Below are 22,941 nucleotides of genomic sequence, written 5' to 3'. Positions count from 1 at the left end.
AAGAACTTACCAGCTTCCTAATGAGAGCACATCAGCTGTGGGAGATAGTGTTGGTGATATCTGGATGCGGGCAAGGTGAAGGAACGCTCAGCCCCACCACGGATTTGAGTGGCAGCACTGTGGCTGTCCTCACAACAGTACTTCTTAACAGGTTTTGCTTAGATGTGCGGGGAAGAGGCTGTGAAATACAAAAGTGGTGCTATGCAGACAGCATTAGCACCGTGATGAGGATAGGGCTGGGGTGAGACTGGGGTTTGGACCATTACAGTGCTATTCCATAGGGTCTAAACCAGAGGCTGAGTGGTGTGGGTCCCCCACCCTGGGGGCTGGCTTCTCAAAATGCTGCTGGAGCAGGGACCCATTTTAAATAATATTAAAACTACTAATATTACTAACAACAACAACAATAGAACAATAATAACTATGCAACCAAAATAATAATAAAACATCATTTTCTGTAATTATATACAATTGTACACTGATATAATTAGTATGTGTTCGAATATAATTGATTCCATTATAATCTAATATAATCTATTCTGCTAAATAATAATAATAATAATAATAATAATAATAATAATAATAGGAAGAAGAAGAAGAAGAAAAGAAGAAAGAAGAAGAAGAAGGATGCTAATAATAATAATAAACAACCAAATACTCTCTTCCCACCCCAAAAAGAACCTCTGAAGAGCAATAGCAGCCAGAACCCCACGAGCACGAGGTGCTGCGGGAGGAGGCGCCGGCCCCGCCCCGGCCCCGCGCAGCCCCGGGCGCGGAGCGGCGCGGAGCGAGCCGCGCGGAGCGGAGCGGGGCGGAGCGCTGCGATGTGCAGGATGTCGTTCAAGGTGAGCCGGGCGTCTCAAGGGGAGAGGGGTGGGGGGATGCGCGTCTGGGTTCCCGCTTTGCGCTTGTCGTGCCGGCAGGCGTGCAGTGCTCTGTCGTATCCGTGGTTTTGGGGGTTGATTTGTTTTAATTCTTTAGGAAAAACGAGGGTGGTGTAGGGCGGAAGGAAAGAAAGCAGTAATGTCCTTCCCGGGCTTTGGGGTGCCCCGGGAGTGCTGCGGTGGCTGCTGATGGAGCGGGCGCTTTTCACAGCTGACAGCCCCAAAAGGGTGCGTGCCTTGTGTTACATAAACTGCAAGACGGGCTCTGGGGTGCCCGGGCTCTGTGCTGTGGGTTTTGGTGCAGTCAGGAGCCTCCTCCTCACTTTTACGACCATCTCTGCTGGTGCTGGTTGTGTAATAGTTAGGAGGCAGTCTTTATCCGTGCTCTTCCTTTCTGTGCTGTGGTGGCCACTGAAGCCAGACAGGTTCGTTCCCTTTGCCAGATGTGATTCCTGTCACTTTTTGTACTTCTTCCATCCAAACCCACACATGAGCAGTCATTTCCAAAGATTGCCTTAAAGAAGTTTTTTAATCTAAGGGCAGGATTAATAAGATTATTTGGCAAAGAGGGAAGCAAGCAGCAATTTACTAATGATGTTAACAGATAATATTTAGGATGGATGTACATCTTCTCTGTTATGCACTTTCTGGATGCTGTGCTTGCCATTCTCTTATTGATCAGCAGCTCAGTGCCAGTCCTTTGCCATATTGCTTGTGCTGCATTTTTTTTGATTTGATGGATTATTCCCTGTACTTCTGTCCTGTCAGGGTATCTCCCCCCAGGAATGCTGGTGCCTCGATGTCACCGTGTCAGTTCAATGGTGGCACAGCAGGTGGTTCCCACCTGCAGCTAAAGCCCTCCTGTGGCAGGCAGCAGAGAACCTTTGCTCCAGGGGCTGCTCAGTCTTACACTTGGTGGTGAAATCATAGCGTGCCTTGGGTTGGAAGGGACCTTAAAGATCATCATGTTCCAGCTCTCTGCCATGAACAGAGACACCTTCCACTAGATCATGTTCCTCAAAGCCCCATCCAGCCTGACCATGGTCACTTCTAGGGATGGGGCATCCACAGCTTCTCTGGCAGCCTGTTCCAATGTCTCACCACCTTCACAGTAAAGAATCACTTCCTAATATCCACTCTAAACCCTTTCAGTTTAAAGACATTTGTCCTTGTCCTATCACCACACGCCCTCGTAAAAGGTCCCTCTCTACCTCTCTTGCGGGTCCTGTTTAGACACTGGAAGGCTGCTCTAAGGTCTCCTCAGAGCCTTTTCTTCTCCAGGCTGAACAGCCTCAATTCCCTCAGCCTGTCTTCATAGGAGAGGTGCTCTAGCCCTCTGACCATCTTCATGGACCTCTTCTGGATTTGCTCCAGCAGGTCCACACCCTTATGTTGGGGGCCCCAGGGCTGAACATATTTACTCCAGGTGTGGTCTTACCAGAGCAGAATTGAGGGAGAGAATCAATTTCCTCATCCTGCTGGTCTTGATTCTTCTGATGTACCCCAGGATACACTTGCCTTTCTGGACTGCAGTCTCTGTGGTCATCCCCTTTTTGGTCCTGCATTTGTCTCACACATAATTTCTTTTTTTTTTTTTCCTTAGTTTTTCTGTCCCTTCATTCTGTTCCTGTGAGTTTTTTCCCACCTTCATTACTCACCAGCATCCACCTTAACAGCCCCATGTTCCTGATGGTGCCAGCTTCTTTTTCTTTCTTATCTTTTTTTTGGTCTCCTTGTTTATTTAACTTGTTCTTCAGGTCTTACTTTCCATTCTGTCCCTAACAGCTCCTTTTCTGTGCCCTATTTCTTGCACTGTAGTCCCTCAAATTTTCCTGTTCTAAGTAGCTCTTAAGTAGCACTGCTTTCCCCTCCCTCTGAAGAACTGCAGACCATACCTCCCTCTCTGTTTTCTCTCCCTTTTCTGTGACATTTTGTTTAACATTTTCTCTTTCTCTCAGAACATGAACTTAACTTGGATTCTTACTGTTTGCCACTGGCTGTTCACTTTTTCCATTTTATTATCCTACTTACCCATGGCATTGCATTTATCCTTCCTTTTCACTCAAATATCCTCTCTTCTGTCACATTTTGCCTGACTAAACAACATTTATATATTAAGTCAGCTTTCCTTTTTATCAGGATACTTCATGTATGACATATTGCTATCTAAAAAAGAACTCTGCTCCTAAGTTGCACTAGCCTTTTCCATCATGCTTGATCCTGATTTCCAGTTCTTCTTCTTTAAACTTTTTACTCAATTCCTTCTTTGCAATAGGACTGGTTTGAAAACTAAGAAAGAAAAGGGAAATTGTATTTTGCCAGCCTAAGGAACAAGCCAGTGGGCAGACTAGCATTCTCTTTCTCCTTTCTTTTCTTTCTCTGTGTCCTTTGCCTGTTTTCCTTCATCTGCAAGATCCCTGTTTAAGAACTGCACTATTCCTCCCCAGCGGTCACACCACTGTCACCTGCCCTTTCTCTGCAAACAGCAAATCAAAGTTAGGGCAGGAAGCAGGAGGGTGGGTATAGCATTTAAATTATACTTTCCTCCTCAATGTTCCTGAAATGACATAGATACTTTAATTTTTTTCTGTATCCCTGCAGAGAAATGGTTTTGTCAGATTTATAGTATCTATTTTCCTCTAGGCCAATTTTTGAAAAAGTGTTTTTTTTTATGGCAGTACAGCATGAATATAATGCCAGCTTTTCATCTTTGGGCTATCATAAAAGCATATAAACAATCAAAATTATCAGCACAGCTAGATTTTAAAATAATACTTTAGAGAACTTGATGAAGTGAAGGAACTTTTATCCTGAAAGTTGCTGATGCTGGCACAAGTGACATCATGAAAAAATGAATTTTCATGAAAGCTATTAGCTAAAAATTTTCAAATGTTTATTACATTCTGCTCCCAGACTGTCAGTGCTGAGGATCAGTTGTTTACTTTGAGGATGCTTTGAGAGCAGACTAGCTTTATAATAAGAATTACATTAAAAAGTTTGTCTGATTAATCTTTTGAAATTCAACATTACCTCTCCCTAGGAAGTATCTGATGAGACATGACTGAGTTCATAACCAAACAACAGCAGTCACATCCTGAAGCTATAAACTCATTTATTGCTCAGAAATAATTCAATTAATTGGATTAGATTACAGAGCTATAGTCCAGAGATATAAACTGCCACATGGTACACGATAAGGCTGTTCTTGTAAGGTGCCCAGATAATCTGAATTATTTTGCACTTTCATTCACCTTAGCACATACAGTAGCTCAGATTTGCATCTGATTTTTTAATCTAATCATGGATGGTTGATGCTCTGACTGTACTGTATACTCTACTTTTATATGAGGAATCCCAAGCAATGCAGGGGCACAAGGAGAAGTAAAAGTGCTTAATAGGAATCAGTTTAAATGGGAGAAAACTTAGTTTTGTGTCCTTGGTGCACTGAAGAATTCTTCCATTCCTTGGGTCTGATCAAAAGTATAAGGACAACTCTGCTGAAGAGCTACTGTAGGACTTAGAGGGGAGAAAAAAGAGGTAGGATTTTATGACTCAAAAGTCCAAAGACTTTGAACTTCTACTTCCCATCCAGGGTCACACTGGACATTTAGTTCTCTTCTCACATGAACTGATGAAAGCAGGTAAGAAGTTCCTGAATATGGATTCCAGTTCCTGCCTCACTGACCAGTGAAAGTGGTTCTGTATGATGAGCAATAATATAATTCAGTCTGCTCCTATGCCCTTGTAGTTAAGACTGGGGTGGATTAAATAAATCTTTCCCTTTATGGATGTATTGCCATACCTCTAAACTTCCTAAGACTTTAAGGGATAGTTTGGGACAATAAAAGGTAAGGAATTTGATTGTCCATTCTGTAAGGTCTAAACATAATTATTTTCCAGTAGCTTTCCAGTGAATATCATAGTAACAAAGCCAATAGGACAATATTCCTAACTGCCATCTCTATAAATAAATATCTATCTAGTAAATCAGAGCAGAAAGGGCAACATGAGCCTCTGTGTGTTTAGGTCAATTGTTTTTACATAAAATTTTAGTGGTTGTAAGGGTAAAGATAGGAAGACACTACAGTGTTGCCAACAAGGAGGGTATAAACTGCTGTCTCTACTTTAATCAACATTATTTACAGATTCTCCAGGGAAATGCAGTAGCTGTGAAAAGAAGATCAGAATTTAGCTTATTGTGCTTGCTAAAATTTTCACACTCCTGCCCCTGCGTGCACAAGAAATACTACTATCAATTTATAGGAAGTGACTTATAATTTACTGAATGGTTGGAATATCTCTCATCTGAAACAGCTGACAATTTCCCAACATATTAATATTAAAAATGCAACCCAGGAAAAGTGCTCAGTGTGACAGACCTGAGAGAAATTCAGATTCATGATTCTTGTATCTACTGATTTCTCTGAAGTTTATTGTCTTCATGTCAGTGAAGGAAGCAATTTAAACTTTGCTGTATATGTGCATTTTAAATATAAAGCATAAAACTATTGAATCCTGATTCCCTGCCTCATTACATGTGCACATTGACATTTAGACAAGAAGTGCCTATGCCATTTCTGAAGCTGAAGGATTGACTTTAGTATCACTCTGCACTCTCTTTGGGTGATCCTGAAGGCAGGGTTCACTGCAAAGCAATGCCCCTGGGTATTTTTGACTCTGCTTTAGTGTGACTGTTGGTGAAGTGATGTTTTACACCTCTGTAGGTGGTTTGGGCTCTTCTTAAAAAATCAGCAGCACGAGCCTGCTCTAGGATTTGTATCATTACCATCATAGTGTTTCCCCCCACACTTCACCCTTGACGGTGCTTACTTGTCAAGGCAGAATATTGGCAGCTGTCTGCATGGATTACATAAAGAGGGTAGAAGCAAAGTCCATGTCTTTTCTTTCTGTCCCTTTCCTGTGCTGGAGCAGTCATCTTTCACTCCTACCCAGGAGATATTGCACATGCCCACAGTCCCAGGGTGTTAATTCCAGGCAGGAGGTAGAACAAGTAGTCTGGGAGATGCATGAGCAATTCTTTTCCTGTATTGGAACTTTGTGTGCAGAAAAGTAGGAGATTACAGAGAGCTAATCTGAAACCCAAGAGGATGTCCTGCAGCAGGACGTCAGCAGGATGCTTCAGCTTAACTGTGGCCAGTCCCACCACAGAAGCAGACAATACAGACATCACTGAACATGTTGTTTTCTGCGATGTTTCCCTGTGGATCTGGCCTAGCATCATCCTTTCTCATCACAGGACAATCTAAGAGACATAGGCTACCACGGACATAAGACTTGAAATAATAGTCTTCCTGTCCTTCCTCAAGCACAGGAAGACTGGTCTCTGTAATTGCCAAAAGAATTAAATTAGCTTTCCCTTCCATGCTCTGGCTTTGAAAGAACAGCACACTAAGCTGAAACTTTCCTGGCTTGAATGCAGAATGTATGCGATGTGTATGCTTGCCGAGTGTATTTTCCAAAGTGATTTATTTCTGCTTTCTTTTTTTGTTTTCCTTTTCCTTTTTTTCTGCCAGAAAGAAACACCACTTGCCAATGCTGCATTTTGGGCTGCAAGAAAAGGAAACCTGGCTCTCCTCCAGCTGCTGCTGAACAGTGGGCGAGTGGATGTGGACTGCAAAGACAGCGTATGCACACAATGCACCTACAGCCACAGCACTCATTTTGCATCACTTTCCACCATGCAGAGGGTGTAGTAGGGATCTAATATGAAACATATGAATGTCTTATGGTACTTCAGGATGATTTAAAACCCTCTGCTGTCAGTAATCAAGCTTGAAGCATAAGATAAAATAGTGTGTGATGATTTACATCAGTGGCAAGGGGTTAAGAATTTGCCGGCACTCAAAAATGTGTCTTACACAGTTATTTGTGGTGCTGACATTAAAAACACAGATCCTAGCACCTTGGGCTTCTCTTTGCAAAGAAATGTTATTGCAGTAACAGATCACAGCGAAGAGTTGGCTGAATTGAGCCCAGGTAGCAAAGATTTTGTCAGCTAACAGACCTTCTCATAATTAGAACAACTGCTGGTCTCCTAAATTCTTCCTCCTCCACCCAATCTCTGGACTGGGCACCAACATGAAGGCACAAGATTGCCAAACAAGAGGAGCCCAGACACATGACAAATTTCATGGGAATTTCCTTACTGTAGTTGACATGGGTTGAAATTACTTTTGAGATTATATATAGGATGATAACACAGATCATGAGCAGGTCTTTCTATCCTGCCTACAATGCATGGTGAGATACTTGATTGTGCTAAGCTGAGCCAAAGAGCAAGGGGAAAAGGAGTGTGAGAAGTTCCAGGTTTCTTTTATTTGGCATTGGGACTGACTGACACGTAGTCATGCTGGTGTTGGTAAGGATTAATGCCATTTCCAGCCCAAAACAGGAACTTGCCACAGCTTCTCTCACTTTGAATACCTTCAAAGCGTAAGAGATTTTCTAATCGTGATTACTTTAATGTATCTGTTCATTTTCATTTCATTTTTGACCTGTAGGCAAGTATTTGTCCTACAGCACTTTTGAAGTTGGTGCTATGGCTGTCCTTCTATAAGGGAGGGAAGGTTGTTCAAATACAGGCTTGTAGTAAACAGGACAGAGATCAATATAAAAATAAAGCCACTACTGTTATTTTTTTCTCAAAAGAAGGCTAACTTTGGACAAGAACTTTCACACTGCATTGCATTAATAATTGTGTCAGACATACACATTTTCTAGACTAAATTTGTTTTTTTACAATTAAGACCGCATGTTTCTTTTTTGTAATGTCGCCCATTCCTTCTTCAAATTGAACTTTTGTGTGTGAATGGTTTTGAAGGATGTGTTTCATCCTTGTGCATGCAGTTTCTGCATATTGTCCATACACTGCATACATATAAATCTTACTTCATTCCCTGGAAGTGACTTTACAGTGTACTGAGGAAGCTGAACACAGATTTCTGTACAGAAAGTTCTCTCTTATAATGTGAAGAGTCACGGAGTGAGTTTGTTCTCATTATTTGGATAGGGAATTACTGTTCAAATCACCCAGCCCCTTCTCCTGACTATGACTCAGAATTCTAAGTGACTCAGCTGAGTCACTCAGCTCCTGTGTCTGAGATTATTCTTCTGGAAATGATGCAAAGAACTTTGGGATTCTCTGCTTAAAAATAGAATTAAAAAGTGCTGTTTAGAAACAAAACCTATTCTTTTTATACTTGTTGCACTTATTTTGGGACAACAAGATATCATAAGCTCCCTCAAGCTTTTTGGCAGAGATGCTGACTCATCCAGACAGCCTGATTCATTGCTGTAGGTGTCTGTTGAAGGTACTGACTTGTTTTTCCTTACTCCCAGCTTGGCACAACAGCTCTGATGGTAGCATCTTACTATGGCCACATAGATTGTGTACGGGAATTGGTGTTGCAAGGAGCAGATATCAATCTGCAGAGAGAGGTAGGATTCAAACAGGGCTTGATTAAGTGACTGTTGGTTTGTTACAAATTATAAGAGTGTTGTCTGCTGTTTGTTGCCAATTGTTTCTTTGCCACTTGCTGTACAGTGTATTTATAACATGTATAACAGGCTTTGTTCTGAGGACATCAGGGAATCAGATATCTGGAGTTTACAATAGAAAATCAGATGCCAGAGGTAGATTTATAATAACTCATTAAACATTTTCAGCAGATTTGGTTGGTGAGGGTCAGTTACATCTGGGATGTAACCCCCCCAGGGTTATGCCATTTATGTATTTGCAGTTTTACTTTTTGGTACAACAATTTACAGATCTCCAGATGGGATAAATAATAAGACCTTTACTTTTTGATTTGCAGCCTGGTCATTAAAACAGAGTGGATGCCATTACTAGCACAGGGATTATTTTTGACTCTGTATGTTTTTGGAGTTTCTGCCTTCTAGTCTGAGCCAACTCATCTCTAGCAGTTACACAGATTTATCACCTGTACCCTTCCCTGCATCTCTGCTTGTCATTCAAGGCATGTCTTGCACCATGACATCAGCATGAAAGGGACATCAGCAACTGATTTTTTTGGGAAATCGTATTTCACTCATACTTCATGCAGAGAGTTGTAAGGATTGCGGTTGCTCTGGTCTGTGTGTTGGATGTGCAAAGAGTAGAATTGCTCTGGGATAACCACTGGTTTTAAGAGAAGAACAGTTTAAGGAGGGCATGAAATTACATGGGATGGTGGCAGGTTGTGCAGGATAGCAGTGTGCTCATTGCTCAAACAGTACAAGCCCAAGTTTCTTACTTTCCTTGGTTACCTGGAACCAGAGCATTAATCTCATGCTGACATCTGCAAGTTACTGAGTCAGTGAATGCCATGTTTGATGATATAGGTGTCCTTGCATTTACTGGCCTAAACTTGCTCTAACCATGATTATCAGTGTCTTTCAGTGGGGTCCTGTTCTAACAAAACATTTATTTAAATATGTCCCTTCTCTTAGGTAAACATTGCTTGGAAAGAAGCAACAAAAGAAAAAGTTAAGAACAGTTTTATGGAGCTCTTTTTATTATCACTCAGGAAATACAGATTCAACAAGGCAGCAAAAAGAAAAACACTGAAAACCTCCAAAATCACTCTGCTGCAGGAAGGGAGCAAAACAGATGAAGTGCTAAAGACCTATGGCACTGTTCTGCAACAAAATGCAGTTTCTCCAACCAGTGCTCTTGTGCACTGAAGTTGTTGTGAAGCTCAGGGAAGTGAGAGTCCCTTAAATGTGCCCAGGAGAGCAGGCTCTGAAATGGTCTAAATGGGGCCATGTACTATTGTAAAGGCTTTGGGCACTGAAGTGAATTTCACATGTAGCTCCCATTTCCTGTATTTTCTACATGGGGTGAGATAGCCCAAAGTCAGGAAAGCTTGCCCCTTCCCTTCCCTTCCCTTCCCTTCCCTTCCCTTCCCTTCCCTTCCCTTCCCTTCCCTTCCCTTCCCTTCCCACAGATTTTTCAGTGCAATGGGAAGAAGACTGAGTTAAGATACCTGGTGTCCTCTGGAGTCTTGAAATTCATCATGTCTTTTCAGCTGATATTCAACTGATTGAGCTCAATACTTTTTAATTTGAAATGTCAATACTTCAGTCAAGGGTGTTACATGTTTGTTACTATTTTAATCTATTTTTCTTTACAGTCAGGTGCAACTTCTCTGTTCTTTGCTGCTCAGCAAGGCCACAATGATGTAGTGAAGTTTCTCTTTTCATTTGGAGCCTCAACTGAATTTAAGAATAAAGTAAGATGATGGGTCTATTTTTGCATGCTCATACATTCTGACAGTCAAGGCTGGGTTTTTGTATTCATATGAAATATGACAGGGCAGTGTTAAAATGATGAAATTTCCTCATGTGAACATTTTTGAGTAATGCAACACATTGTGAAATATTAACTTTGGACTAGCTTTTCCTACCTAGACTTAATGGCATAAGTTCATCAAGGTCTCTCAATTGTGATAACAGTCTTTCTTCATAAGCTATCCACCAATACAAGATCAAAGGGTCTTTTTGCACATACCAGGTAGGATCCTGATTTAGGTGTTTATGTACTCTGCTTGCATAGAACTTACATTTCATCAACATTGGGTCTCTGCATGCCACCATAGAATACATAAGAACATAATGCCTTCAGTTGCCCCTAAATTCCAACTTTTCTATCTGAGACAAGAAGATTAAATGTACCTTAGTAGAGCTTTTATTTCTTTGTTCAGGCAGGTCCTTTTCTAAAATCTTCTTAGAATAGCGAAAAGCACAAGTAGCAGGGCCTGGGTTCCTCATCCCTCATGGGGTCAACAGCAGCAGGATCAGCAGTTCATCACTGACAGCAGCACCTCAACCCAGTTTTTTTTTCCCAAGCCAGTATTAGCACCTCTTCTTTCAGGAAACGGGGAAAAATAACATATTTTTATTAAATATACTTGTTCTTGACATGCTGGCTATGTTTTGAAACATTCCCATTATCTGGGGAGGAGGACACTTGCCAGTCACTTATCCTGGGGTCCCTAGTGATGTCTTTGAAGAAGCAGCAGTTCTTTACCCCACAGGAATCAATTTCTCAAGATATTTTAGTCTGTGATTTGAATGATTCTCTCAATAAGAGAATTGATGGAACATCAGAAACTCAGCTCCTTACGCTCTAGGGCCTAAAAATCTTGTTGTTTTGTAGCCAGAGTTCACACATGACCATCGAGTGGGATTCTGATACCCCAGGGAGCTGTGGTTGTGGTGAGCCACTCTCTGTGGCAGTAATCAGTAATACAAGCATGAATGAAATTGTGGCTGTTTAACACAACATGGAGTGCAGCTGTGAAAGCTGGCAATGCAGCGGGTTACACTGTTAAATGCAACAGCTGAATCTTACAGCTGGATAATCTCACGTGGGGCAAATTTCTTGGGTAAGGTTGCACATTCAAATAAGTGTTGCTTCTCTGACTTTTGTTTCAGGGTATGGGTGGGGTTAGCAAGATTCAGAGGGGTCATCTTCCCTTGCATTCAGCTGGCAAGTCAGAGGCTCAGTACATTATTCTGTCTAGAGAGACAGTTATATCTTCACTCAATCTTTCCACAGCCTGTGAACTAGGAGTTTGTGAAGAGGCCAAGATTTGATCCAAGAAGTGTACAGTAGACTTGAAATTGTCTTATCCTTCATGACAATATGCATCTTTAATGAAGCATGCAAAATACATTGATGTGAAACATTAGAACAGATAAAAGAGAGCAAAGGTCTAAATTATAACAGAATATTCCTGTGTTCAGCTACTCCAAATTTGGCTTCCATCTTTGGACAAATGAAAGTTTGGAGCCTACTGTTGCTCACCTTGAAACTTTAATTCCAGCCCTTCTTTTCCTGCCTGCCTCTGCTTCTGAACCAGACTTGACTTGGCCCATATGCCAGACCCAAGTATCTTTTAGCTGCTCGTTGCACTTTCTCTCTGGGTGACAGCTTTCTGTTACATCCAGATAAGCTGGTTGAAAGATAACACCAGCTCCCAAGGGGTGTAACATGGGAAACTGTGATGTGCATGTGAGATGATTTTCCAGCAACATCACCCAGCACATGCCTGGAGCAGGAGGCACCAGTCAGGGACAGTCCACATCTTCCACTGGCCCACTAGTGTGGCTTTGTATCAGTTCAATCATCTGATTTAATAATGTGGTTTTTATAGCTTGGAATAATTCCATTGTTCTGGTAACAGGTGACCAAGGTGACGAGCTTCTCTATCCAGAAACCCCAGAAACAATATAGTTGATAAAATATGCCTTTTCAGGTTAGGGACAAGGCATTTTCTCACTAAGACACTCATCTGGGAGCAGCACTGGAAAAGATATGGCCAATCCTGTTTTTAAAGGGCAGTGCAAAATTAATCCATTTGCAAAGAATATATATCTTTCTATTATAAATCACTACATGAATTTGGAATAAGCACACAAACTGAATGTATCCTACAAAACAGAGACTTAATTAAAGAAATGCAACACCCAACATATTTTTCATGTACTTATCTGTAAATTGTGATTACTACATTTGTTACTCATATATGAGAATTCTGGAGAACTATCTTAATACATGCGTACGATTCTTGTTAAGGCTTGTATCATTAGAATTGATATTTTCTATGGCAAAACTGCTCTATAGTAGTGTAATAAAGTAATTAGCAATAAATGCTGATGTTCTAAAGAGAATGAATCGAAGGTACTATTGAAGGTTATTATATAATTATTACATATCATATTAGTCATTAATATTATCCTGCGTTATCCCAGTCTGACATCCATAGAAATATTTAACATAGGCTGAAACATTTTTCTTTTATTCTGATAGATGTGATAAGCATGTGAGTTCTTAAAAAGCATGGTGGCACATCTTATGAGTAGTACTGCAGGTTGAACATTATGATAGAGGCTATTTTTCAGCAGGCAGTGATTGCAGAAGATCAGTTCTCCTCCTGTGTTCCATATTTAAGAGACAGTAAAACAAGGTATAATTCTAAGCTATTTCAGGTGATGATGACAGAGGAAAGGGGTCAGCAAATAGACAGGGCAGTCTACTTAGCGTGGTCCTACCCAGTGCTGCTGTTCCAAGTGTTTTCACTGCAGATCGGCAGCTGCTGTTATGTGCTGGCAGTGAGGAGACGGACTCTGGGGAGGGCAGAAAAATGGTTTCAGGGGAAGAATTGCAGAGATAGCTGAGAAAAGTCCAGCTCCTATCTGAGCTGGAAATATTTGCAGTACAGAGTTAATAAAAACTTCATTGTGTCAGAAAAACAGGATATGAGCAAGAAGTGAACCCAAGGCAATGTGCCATCTCTTAGAGGTTGCACAGTGGCCTCCTGCCCGCTGCAGAAGGGGTGATAGCCCCAGGAGCACCTCAGTCCAGCTCTTGCTTGCTGCCCTGCTCAGAGTTTCCAAGAGGCTTGCCAGTACCAAAGACGCTGCTTCAGCTTTTTACTTATCTCAGCTGAAGCCAAAAAGGAAAGAGGTAATTGCATGGCTAAAAGGGATGTTAAAACTCTGTCATTTACTTTTTTTTTTTTTTTAATCTCCCCCAACTTATATGCTTTCCTTATGGTCTGTAAAGCATTGTGGTCTTCAGCTAGAGCTTGCTGGAGTAAAGTATAAGAGAAAACCAGATGGAAGCTCAATAGAGGCAAGAGATGGACTGAGTTTTCTCCTACTAATAAACAGTGGACCATTGCACTGTTCAACAATTCCTTGATTTAACTAAGTGCTGTCTTATGTCAGTGGAAAAGTTTGCTGCCCCCAGCTTCCTTTACTTACAGAAAGATGTATATCTAATTTTTTATAGTGGTACGCTGACTTCAGAGCATGCGGAGGAATCCCAATCCCTTCTGTTGAATTTCAGCTTCATGTATCAGACAGACAGTAGAGCAGGTCCTAGAGCTCAGTTGTCCTTTTGATCAGGGACCAGATCTTTGAGCCCGGGAATTGTTACCCACTTCTCTCTGCAGCAGTAAATATTTGATTCAGAGTGGGCAGATGAAACTAGGGGCCATCCAAAGATCCTCTTCTAACCCTTGGACTCTGATCAGACTGACCTAGGAAAACTTGGTCTCTTTAGTCTGAAAGATCCAAATGGAGTATTTTGGAATTGTGTTACACTTTCAAAAAAAAAAATAAATATCTGTCTAAAACTGTTCACTAACTGTTCACTGGGTTGACCCAAACACTTGGTCAGGAACCTCTTTTTGAATTAATTAGACATATCTTGGGAGAGTTGTTGCCATTCTTAAACCCCAAGCTGTCACATCTCCCAAGGTGGGATCACACAGTGGGATTCCAAGTGTTGGGCTTCAGCTCTGCTGTGCCAGCTGTGGTTAGCTTTGCAGGCATGCCTTTTATTTGGAACCTGTCACTTGGTTCCTTACACAATAATTTTAGAAAACAAAAGCCAGACCATAAAGCAACAAACAAACTTTTTCCATATGCAACCAACTGAGCATGTCTATTTACCCTCCATACAGGGAACTTTAATATTTTTAAGCTTCCTAAAGCTTTTCTTTCCCTGCCTCTCCACAGAGGACCTTCTGTCTGGATAGCACAGTTTCTCTTCTTAATTCACTAACTTTTCTCTCTCAACATCGTTCAGGGAAAAAGTCTTCAAAAATTTCTCTGGCTGTTTTGTTTTGTTTTGTTTTGCTTTGTTTTGTTTTGTTTTGTTTATAGCCCTTTGATCCAGTAAATCACCCCCTTGAGCAAAGTAGCTTTCACTTGGTTGGGGAGAGGAAATAGATTTCATGAAGCTATTAGCTTTTCCATTGTCTTTTAAGTGTGTATAAGGTGTTTTTTAATCCAAGAACAATTGTGATTGCTTTTGTGTTTTGTTCCCACAGTTCTCATTAAGTTATGGTAGTTTAATTTGGCAAGAAAGTCTAATTTCTCAGAAGAGAAACTTTACTGATCTGATTACACACTGTACTTAGTCAAATAATCCAGAATTAATAGTCAATTCTTAGACTGTCACACAACAGCCTCACATCTCTGGCTTAGCTGACACCCAAGCCTTCTTTTCTTTTCAATGTTGTGGCAGGAAGGGTGAATATGAGGTTTTGAGGTTAGCTATAAACAGTGCCTGTGGGTTAGTTCAGTCATGTCAGAGCTTGAATTTTCACCAGGCTATTACAGCCATGAAATTGCACCATTGATTAATAAATTTGATTGGCGCTTCTTGTTATAAGAGATCCGTTTGGTCACTCAAGCTGCAATTTCTTTTGTGGATATCTGTGTGGAAAATTTCAGACAACCTTGGAGTTATTTCAGAGAACAAGAGACTGCCAAAGCACAGTCTTGTATCCACATTAATAACAGCTCTAGAAACCATTTACATGAAATACTTTAGATAGTTTATTTTGTGGAGGAGAGGCTTGAGACTGGGAGAAGGGAGGGAAGGAGAGAGAAGACCTGTGGTGGGGACATTTTGGGGTGTGCATCATCCTTGCACAATGGCATGGTGCCATCCCAGGCAGATGATAAGAACTTCCTCTCCATAGCTATGTCTGAAATACTGATAATTTCTGAGTGGAGCACAGCACATTTACGATGGCAAGACCCAAGTCTACTGTCTCAGTTGTTTGAGCTGGTTTGGAGTCAATCACCAGTGACACTGAGGTGTTCCCTTCTCAGCTGGCTCCCAAGGGAGTGTTTCTACAAACAGGATTGAGGCATGTGCCTAGGTCTCCCTTTAGTGGTGGTATGCAGCAACTCCAAGTGCCTGGGATTGATCCTCCCTGCAGGGATCGCTTCTCAAGCAGCAGTAATGGCATTTTCACTGGTGGCTGTGCCTTGGTCAGACTCACACTTCCACAGTCAGCACACTTTAGAATGCTTCCTCTCTGCTCAGCTTCAGGCCAACAATCCACTGATGAGAGGCAGGACAAAACAGGGCACAAGGTTCTGGCCAAAGAAGAGCCATAGACACTGGAGAAGTGGAAAGGTGTGCTATCCTTCCATCGGTGGAAAAGTTTGGCAGACATGATGAATTTGGCTGTAAAAGGAAGAGATGTGGAGGAGCTTGAAGGTGTGAAAGGAGTAAAGCTTCTAATGGCAAGGCAGAAAATGAGGAATGAAAAACAGAATTTTCTTCATTCCTTTCCCTCCCTAAAACTCAGGAGAAAAATTTATATAGCGACTGAGCCAAGTTGAAAGATTTGTATGTCAACACTTGGCATTAAAGTTATGAAATATTCAGTAGCTACTCTTACGGAACTGCTGTGAGCCAAATTCTGAAAAGTCTTAAAGTTTGACTCGTGTTTTATGCTGAAGTTCAGCCCAACACCAGACCTCTGACCTGACTGTACCCATTCTTTTTTGTTTCCACAGGATGGAGGCACAGCTCTCCTGGCTGCCTGTCAGTATGGGCATGCAAAAGTAGTGGAAACTCTGCTGAAGCACGGCGCCAACATTCATGATCAACTCTATGTGAGTTATTTGATGCACACAATATTGACAATGGTGGTGGTGGAACAAATGTGCTGTTGCTTGGACAACAGCAGACACCCTGGCTCCAGCACTGACAGGCATTTGCCAAACACTGCAGTTTTATAGTACTCTGTTCCTCTAAGATGTGGAGTTTGTTAACTGTCTGCTTTTCATGATGATGAGAGAAGTAACACAAAATCAGAAGAGGTTCCTTGGCTACCTTTTGTTTCATAATCTGTTTGGAGGATATGTACCAAATCTGGAACAGAGTTGTGCTACCCATTAGCCTTGGACAAAAGAGCATGCCATGCTCTACCATGATTTGCAGAAGAGTGAATAGCTCTAGAGCCTCTGAAGTACATTATTTTTCTGCCAGAAAGAATGGCAAAAATTAAAATCTTTAAATTACTTCAAAGCAGTTTTTTTAAAAATATCAATTATAATTATATTATTTGATATTTGTGAATCTCCAGTTTGCTAGTGTTTTGGGAAAAGTAAGGTTAAAATGGCTGAACTGATGTTGTTTAGTTGACTTTTCTGAAAGCTGGATTGAACCAATGAAGCTCTGGATTTAATTTACTCCAACAGAGACACAGATAAGTTGAGCTTTTCAGCATTCAAAAGAAATGAGTAGCAGATTTTGCCTCTGCTTCCCACCCCACTCTTTCCTACCCCAGGGCATCAAGACTGACAAAGAAGAAGTTGTTTCTCCAATATATGTGAGTTTTTTCATCTGTTTCCATTGGCTTTGGATCTGCAGGATGCTGTTGCACTTCCTACTGGCTTGTAGGGGAGCTGCAGAAGTGGTGACTGCAGAAGTGGTCACAGGGGGATCCCCACCTCAGTATTGCCTCACCCCTCATTTATAAATAAGGTTGTTCCACCCTTACTGTTGTGCAAATTGTCTTTCTGATCTGAGGGCAGTGATTCATCCCTCTGCAGGGTAATCCCAGGGGCTGCCACTCAGTTTAAAAATAGCTATGCTGCCACACCTGCAGACTCTTACCCAGAGGTCAAGGCAATAAAATAACTTCCTTGTTGTCTCTTCTGGAAATGAGCAATATTTGCAATTGGACTTTAAAAGGTACTTTTATTGCTCACAGATATTGGGCAAAGCCAGTCAGAAAGAATTCTGTAATAAAATAAGAATACAATATCTTGAAAAAAAAAATGTTGTCTAGCTCTTTATATTGCCAAGCTGCATTTGTCAAGTGGTATCTGGATGGCAGTTTCACTCTCAGCTAAATGGGAGGGATTTTGAGCATACATTTGGATACTCCTCCCAAAACCATCAAGATCAATGTTTTAATCTTAAATTGACTCATGTGAGGAGTCAGGAGAACAAGAGACAAAAGAATACTCTAGCTAAATAGTATTTCTTGCAGAAATGCATGATAGCCTCACAACAGCACACTCATTACAGCACCCATTCAAATCAAATAAGTATCAGTGAATGCAAGGTTCTCCATCTTGATTGATCCTACAATAAAGAGAGCATTTTTTTAATATTACACAACCTTGTTTATTTTCTAAATTGAAGTGTTCTCTGCATCTGGAGGAAGCCTGCAAAGGCTCTGGTATGGCCAGATTTTTTTTCATCTACTCACACAGCAACCAGCGAAAACAGCCCATCAGAGGGCCCAGGGACAGGCATTAATAGTTCCAGCAGACACCTCTTGTGTTTACCAGGACATTTGTCCTGAAATCTATGTCAAACATCCTAAAATCAGTCCCTGGGGCTATTCAGCTCATGTTTCACAAAGTTTGTGCTGAGTTTTTCAGCTAGAGGAGTAGCTGTGCACATTCTCTCTGCAGACAACAGCATTTCATCCCAACATAGTGATATGCCAACAAGGTCAACATCAGGTTTTCACTAAAATGCCCTGTATTTTGTGATAAGCACATGCCTGAGTTGGCATGAGAGGTGTATTTGCACATCTGAGATGTGGTAAAGGGGTTAATTCCTGTCTCTATTTAAATTAAAAGATTCTCACCTCCTGGGAAGACTTGTTCTAGCATATCCTGTGCTTGGTGCTGTGGATGTAGGATGGGTAAATACCTGTCCCACCCTCAGTACAGATTTCTACTTATAGTTGGTTAGATGGATTATAATGTTGTTTGAAATTGTTCCATCAAAAATACTTAATGAAATATGACTTAATTTTTTTTTCCTATGGAAGGGGTTTCTCTGAAGTAAAATTCTGAGAACATCTGCGCATGAAAGACATATCAAAGAAAAACAAAACCCTGTATTTGTTCACAATTTATTCTTTCACAAGCTTTTTGCAGGAAAATTCTGGTTTCTGATATGGCTACAAAGTACTTTTAGATTACCATATTACAGGTGAAGGCTCTTCTACAAGATGTGCCAGAGCAGAAGTATGGTGGTTTCTGGGGTGGCACAGTAGTATGGCACAGGGCCATACTCCTTCAGCCTCAAGGGCAGCCTTCAGTGGTGGGGTTTGCAGTCTTGCAAAATACCTGACATGGCTCCACCATGTATCCATGTAGCAGAACACTATGCATGAGCATATAAAAGCTAAATGAACCTCTATTGCTGTACAGGAGTTCATTTCTAGTTATGTAGCTTAATGCCTCAAAGAACTAGACTCTTAGTATTCCAGACACAGGATTTAATGTTGGATTTAATATATGAGCCACTATTTGTGCATACTGAATGAAAATCTTGCCACAGTTTATTATGAACTAGACTGTGTATTTTGGTAGTTATTTCTTGAGCATGGCTGTATATCTGCTGTTACAAAGCATAATGACAGAAGGCTGAGAACTTAATTTGATTTGTTTTTGTGTGGAAAAATGGCATTGCTTCAACGCAGTGTAAGACTGATGTGTTTGTTCTTAGGATGGAGCTTCTGCAATTTTCCTGGCAGCACAAGGAGGATATCTGGATGTCATCCGATTGCTGCTTTCCTCAGGAGCAAAGGTTAACCAGCCACGACAGGTATGATCAACACTTCAGAGCAGAGCTGGGTTCTAATTTTGTAGTTATGAAAATTAACACTGGAATTTTCTCCAGGTATTGGGTTCCTGTATAGGTGTTTCATTGGAAAACAGTTTATGTGTCTTCCAATGAAAGATCTATATGCTGTGTCAACATTCTGTGTTTTAGTTCAGATTGGTAACATGACTTTGAAGTCAGTATCTCAGTCATTTCTGAAAGAATTGAAACTGAAAGCTCTGCTCCACATCTACACATTATACCCTATGAACCACCATCCCTGGAGGTTTTTAAAAGACAGTGTAGATGGGGCACTTGGGCACATGGTTTGGTGGTGGACTTGGCAGCTGGACTCAGAGGTCTTTTCCAGCCTAAATGATGCTATGATTCTAGAGCAGATCAGACCACTGAGTACTCCTTTAAATGGGTTTGAACCACATGCATGTTTGGGTCAAGCACCAAACTAAATCAAGATAAAACCCTCTAGCTGTATGGAATGTTGCTGTAAGGGCCTTGCACCACCTCTTGCAACTATCAATCTGTTTGTGTTGTATAGTACTTTTGAAGGTCTACACAGCCTACAACATCCCTGAGTTCTTGTGAAAATTGTTTTAAAAGCTTTTGAAAATCTGAGCGCTCTAGGAGGATGTAGTACTAAATTTGAAATCCCCAGACCTTCAGGCATGGCTTTGGCGTCAAAGTTTATCTTTGACAAATGCTTTTATTTTTAGTTTAACTTTTGTTTATTTGCTTGTTTTACTTTGCATTAATCCTGTACACTCTGAAATTCAAGCATGAGTGTTGCCTTCATCTCTCTAAGTTTTTGGTACATATAGAAATCTTTTCTCCCCATTTCCATCTAGTTACTCTAGTGGGCCTGATGTTGCAAGCACATACAACCAGTGGCAGCTGTAAGCATGAAAATAGCTCCTCTGCAAGCAGTAGGGCTGCTGTTTGATCATTAAATGGGAAGTGTGAGCTAGATTTGTGGCTGGTTAAGAGATCCCTGCTGGGGGGTCAGGGGCTGGATCCACTGTGCATCACTGGATGCTGGAGTTAGGTAAGGGTGCAAGGGGCTTTCTAGATTTTAAACTAACTGCGGGATAGGTAAGCATAGGTGGTATACAGAGACATGTATGAAAGCTCTCTTGCTTTTCAAATAAAAGGGTTTCTTAATTATTTAGCTGTTTCTTGATGCTAAAATCCGTGCCTAAGCAGCCAGAGGTGGAGTTGCACAACTAGCTTTACACCCAGCATGTAGAAATGTCTGGTTAGAGACAGAGCTTCTCAGGAATCTCTACCTGCTTTGAGAGATCCTTGCCTGTAGTCTGCTGAAACCCTGCAGGCAAGGTGTCTGTCCTGGGTCTTCACTGCACATTTGAAATTGATGGGATAAGGTCTTTTCCTTGTAATTAATCATGCATGTCAGCCAGGTGGCTGACTGCAGCAAGTGAAAAAGCAGCAGGCAAAAGCAAATGAGTGTGAAAACTCTAATAACAGTGGACAACGTGGCATGAGACAAGCTCTGCCAAGTATTTTCAGTATTTCCTTTCATCTGCACCAATAGCCTGACAAATCATAGCCTGGCAACAGACATTGATCTATATGCTTCTGCTCTGTGTACACTCCTAGCTGTGGAAAGAGGATTACTATTTTAAGGGCCTTAACTGAAACAGTTTTCCTGCTGCCCCTAGCTCCACCTCTGAGCACCAGAACTGTGCTGGCAGCTACCCTTTGGATTGATGCATTAGCTGCTCCTAGGTTGCCTCCACACTGTGTCCCTAGAAAAAGCTTAAGAAATGTTAGAAGCTGTTAATTAAGTCTAAAGTTTCAATGTAAAAGGAGAGACCAAGGTATGCATTAATGCTTTTTGAGTAAGTCAAAATAGGGTTGGGGAACTTTACATCTGTCTGACCCTGTTGCCATTAAAACTGCATTCTGCTATCTGTAGTTATAATGCAGCTAATTCTTTCTGACATTATTTCTTTAGCTCTCTAATCCAATTTCTACAACACAATGTTTCACGAGGCAATTTTAAATCTTAGTTGAGGCAAAGATTTGTGTCTGTGTGAATGTTCCTCCTGGCTCTTCTGTTTCATCTCCAGCAGGACAGACCTTCTTTGCTTGAGGGTACCTCCGATCCCTGCTAAGATTATGCCTGGATAAGTGCATGGCATTTGTATTTGAGTCCACTGTAATCTGAAACATTTCCTCAACAAATGGAACATTTTTACTGTTTAATTAGTCAAGTAATGGTTGGATGAGCTTCAGTCTCTTTCTTACTAACAAATGGATTTGTACTTTGTTAGAAGGGGGTGTGTTGGTCATGAGGAATGTATCTCTAGAAGGGGCGATGTCTATGCCAGACAACTCTCACTCTCATTTACGAGCTACATTGCTCTCACTGTGGTAAAAAACTTTTCCAGGCAATGTTACCTCAAATACAGGCCTGCAGAGTGCCAGGTGTGAGTTCATCTTCTCTTTCCTCATGATGTCCAAGTTTTCCTCTCTGCCTTGGGAATTTGGTGGCTAAATCCATGGACCTGCACACATGTGTCTGCCTTCTATGTCTCCTCCTGTGGTGGGTACCAGTTCCCCTCAGTCTGGTGTCCCACGTCCTGTCCCATAGGGGTATTTCTGACACCGCAGAGCATTTTGGATGGTCCTGGCTGTCCACATGCAAGCCCTTCAGCTCACACAAGACCAAATAGTGAAGCTTCCTGGAAAGTTTTCTCCCTGACAATGTCCTTTCTCTTGGGTTGTAATTGCCTTCTGCTCTTGCCAAAATTGAGGAGCTGGGCAGGAATTCTTTTGTCATCTTTTTGTCTAGACAGAGCTGGGGGCAATGTCTGAAGCCTGCTACAGGAGATATTTCTATGCTTCTTCAACTTACAAAACAAAGCTGTAAGATTCTTTGCCAATGCTGTTTTGGCAATCTGTGTCCCAACAGGCTTTATTCTGCCTGGCTAAGCAGATTCAAAATGACCTGAAAATTAATGACTTTTTTCTTAGCACTTGATATGCAATTATGCATACATGTAAGCCTGTAAATCTTTATAGGGTACACTTCAGCAAGCAAGAATTGGCAAATAACTTGTAGCAGTGCAAGTGGACTAATGGGCAGAGCAGTGGAGGATATGACACTGAGTAGCCTGAGAGTAGGGGTTGTCTGCCCCTAGAAATACTTACTGGAAATTTGAAGGGTCTTTCACCTCCCACCCCAATCTGGCCTTTTCTAAAATTTCAAGCCATAAGCAAAAGTTGAGCTTCAAAGCTGCAAGATGAAGTCATTAGTTAATATCTATATCTATAGTTACATATCTATTAGTTAATATATATACATACAGCTATATATCTATTAGTTAACATCTATATCTATTAGTCAATATCTATCAGTTAATATCTATCTAATATCTAATAAATTAATTATTTCAGTCAGAGTTTATTTGGAACATCTGGCTGATGGATATAATAAAACATTGTCCATATATACTAGCTTGTAACCAAATGTGGAAAAAATAACACCTTACAAACACATGGGATATCTAAAATTATTCTAGGAATGTAGTGATCTGCTGTCTACTAGGTGAGCAGAGGGACAAGGAAAAGAAAGTAGCTTTTGAACTGCATCTTTCCCTGTTCTCACTTTCT

General features: G+C 41.1%; 1 protein-coding gene across 3 annotated transcripts in view; it reads left to right on the top strand.

Moving 5' to 3' along the window:
• Positions 1-601: 601 nt before the first annotated feature.
• Positions 602-22,941, top strand: part of ANKRD29 (ankyrin repeat domain 29) — a 31,081-nt gene continuing 8,741 nt past the window's right edge. Inside the window, exons 1-6 of one of the 3 annotated variants that reach the window (XM_085572012.1) lie at positions 602-845; positions 6,419-6,529; positions 8,244-8,342; positions 10,037-10,135; positions 16,233-16,331; positions 19,195-19,293. In XM_085572012.1, coding sequence (XP_085428138.1) covers positions 825-845; positions 6,419-6,529; positions 8,244-8,342; positions 10,037-10,135; positions 16,233-16,331; positions 19,195-19,293 — 528 coding nt within the window. In that variant the 5' untranslated portion in view covers positions 602-824. The remainder of the gene's footprint in view (positions 846-6,418; positions 6,530-8,243; positions 8,343-10,036; positions 10,136-16,232; positions 16,332-19,194; positions 19,294-22,941) is intronic. The other 2 variants (XM_021551523.4, XM_021551524.4) reach the window with 2 other exon arrangements.

This window comes from Lonchura striata, chromosome 2, assembly GCF_050655825.1.
Source record: "Lonchura striata isolate lonStrDom1 chromosome 2, ASM5065582v1, whole genome shotgun sequence".
In the NCBI taxonomy this organism is placed as follows: domain Eukaryota; kingdom Metazoa; phylum Chordata; class Aves; order Passeriformes; family Estrildidae; genus Lonchura; species Lonchura striata.
The sequence above is the reverse complement of the archived record's forward strand: the minus strand, read 5'-3'. Positions and strand labels throughout refer to the sequence as shown.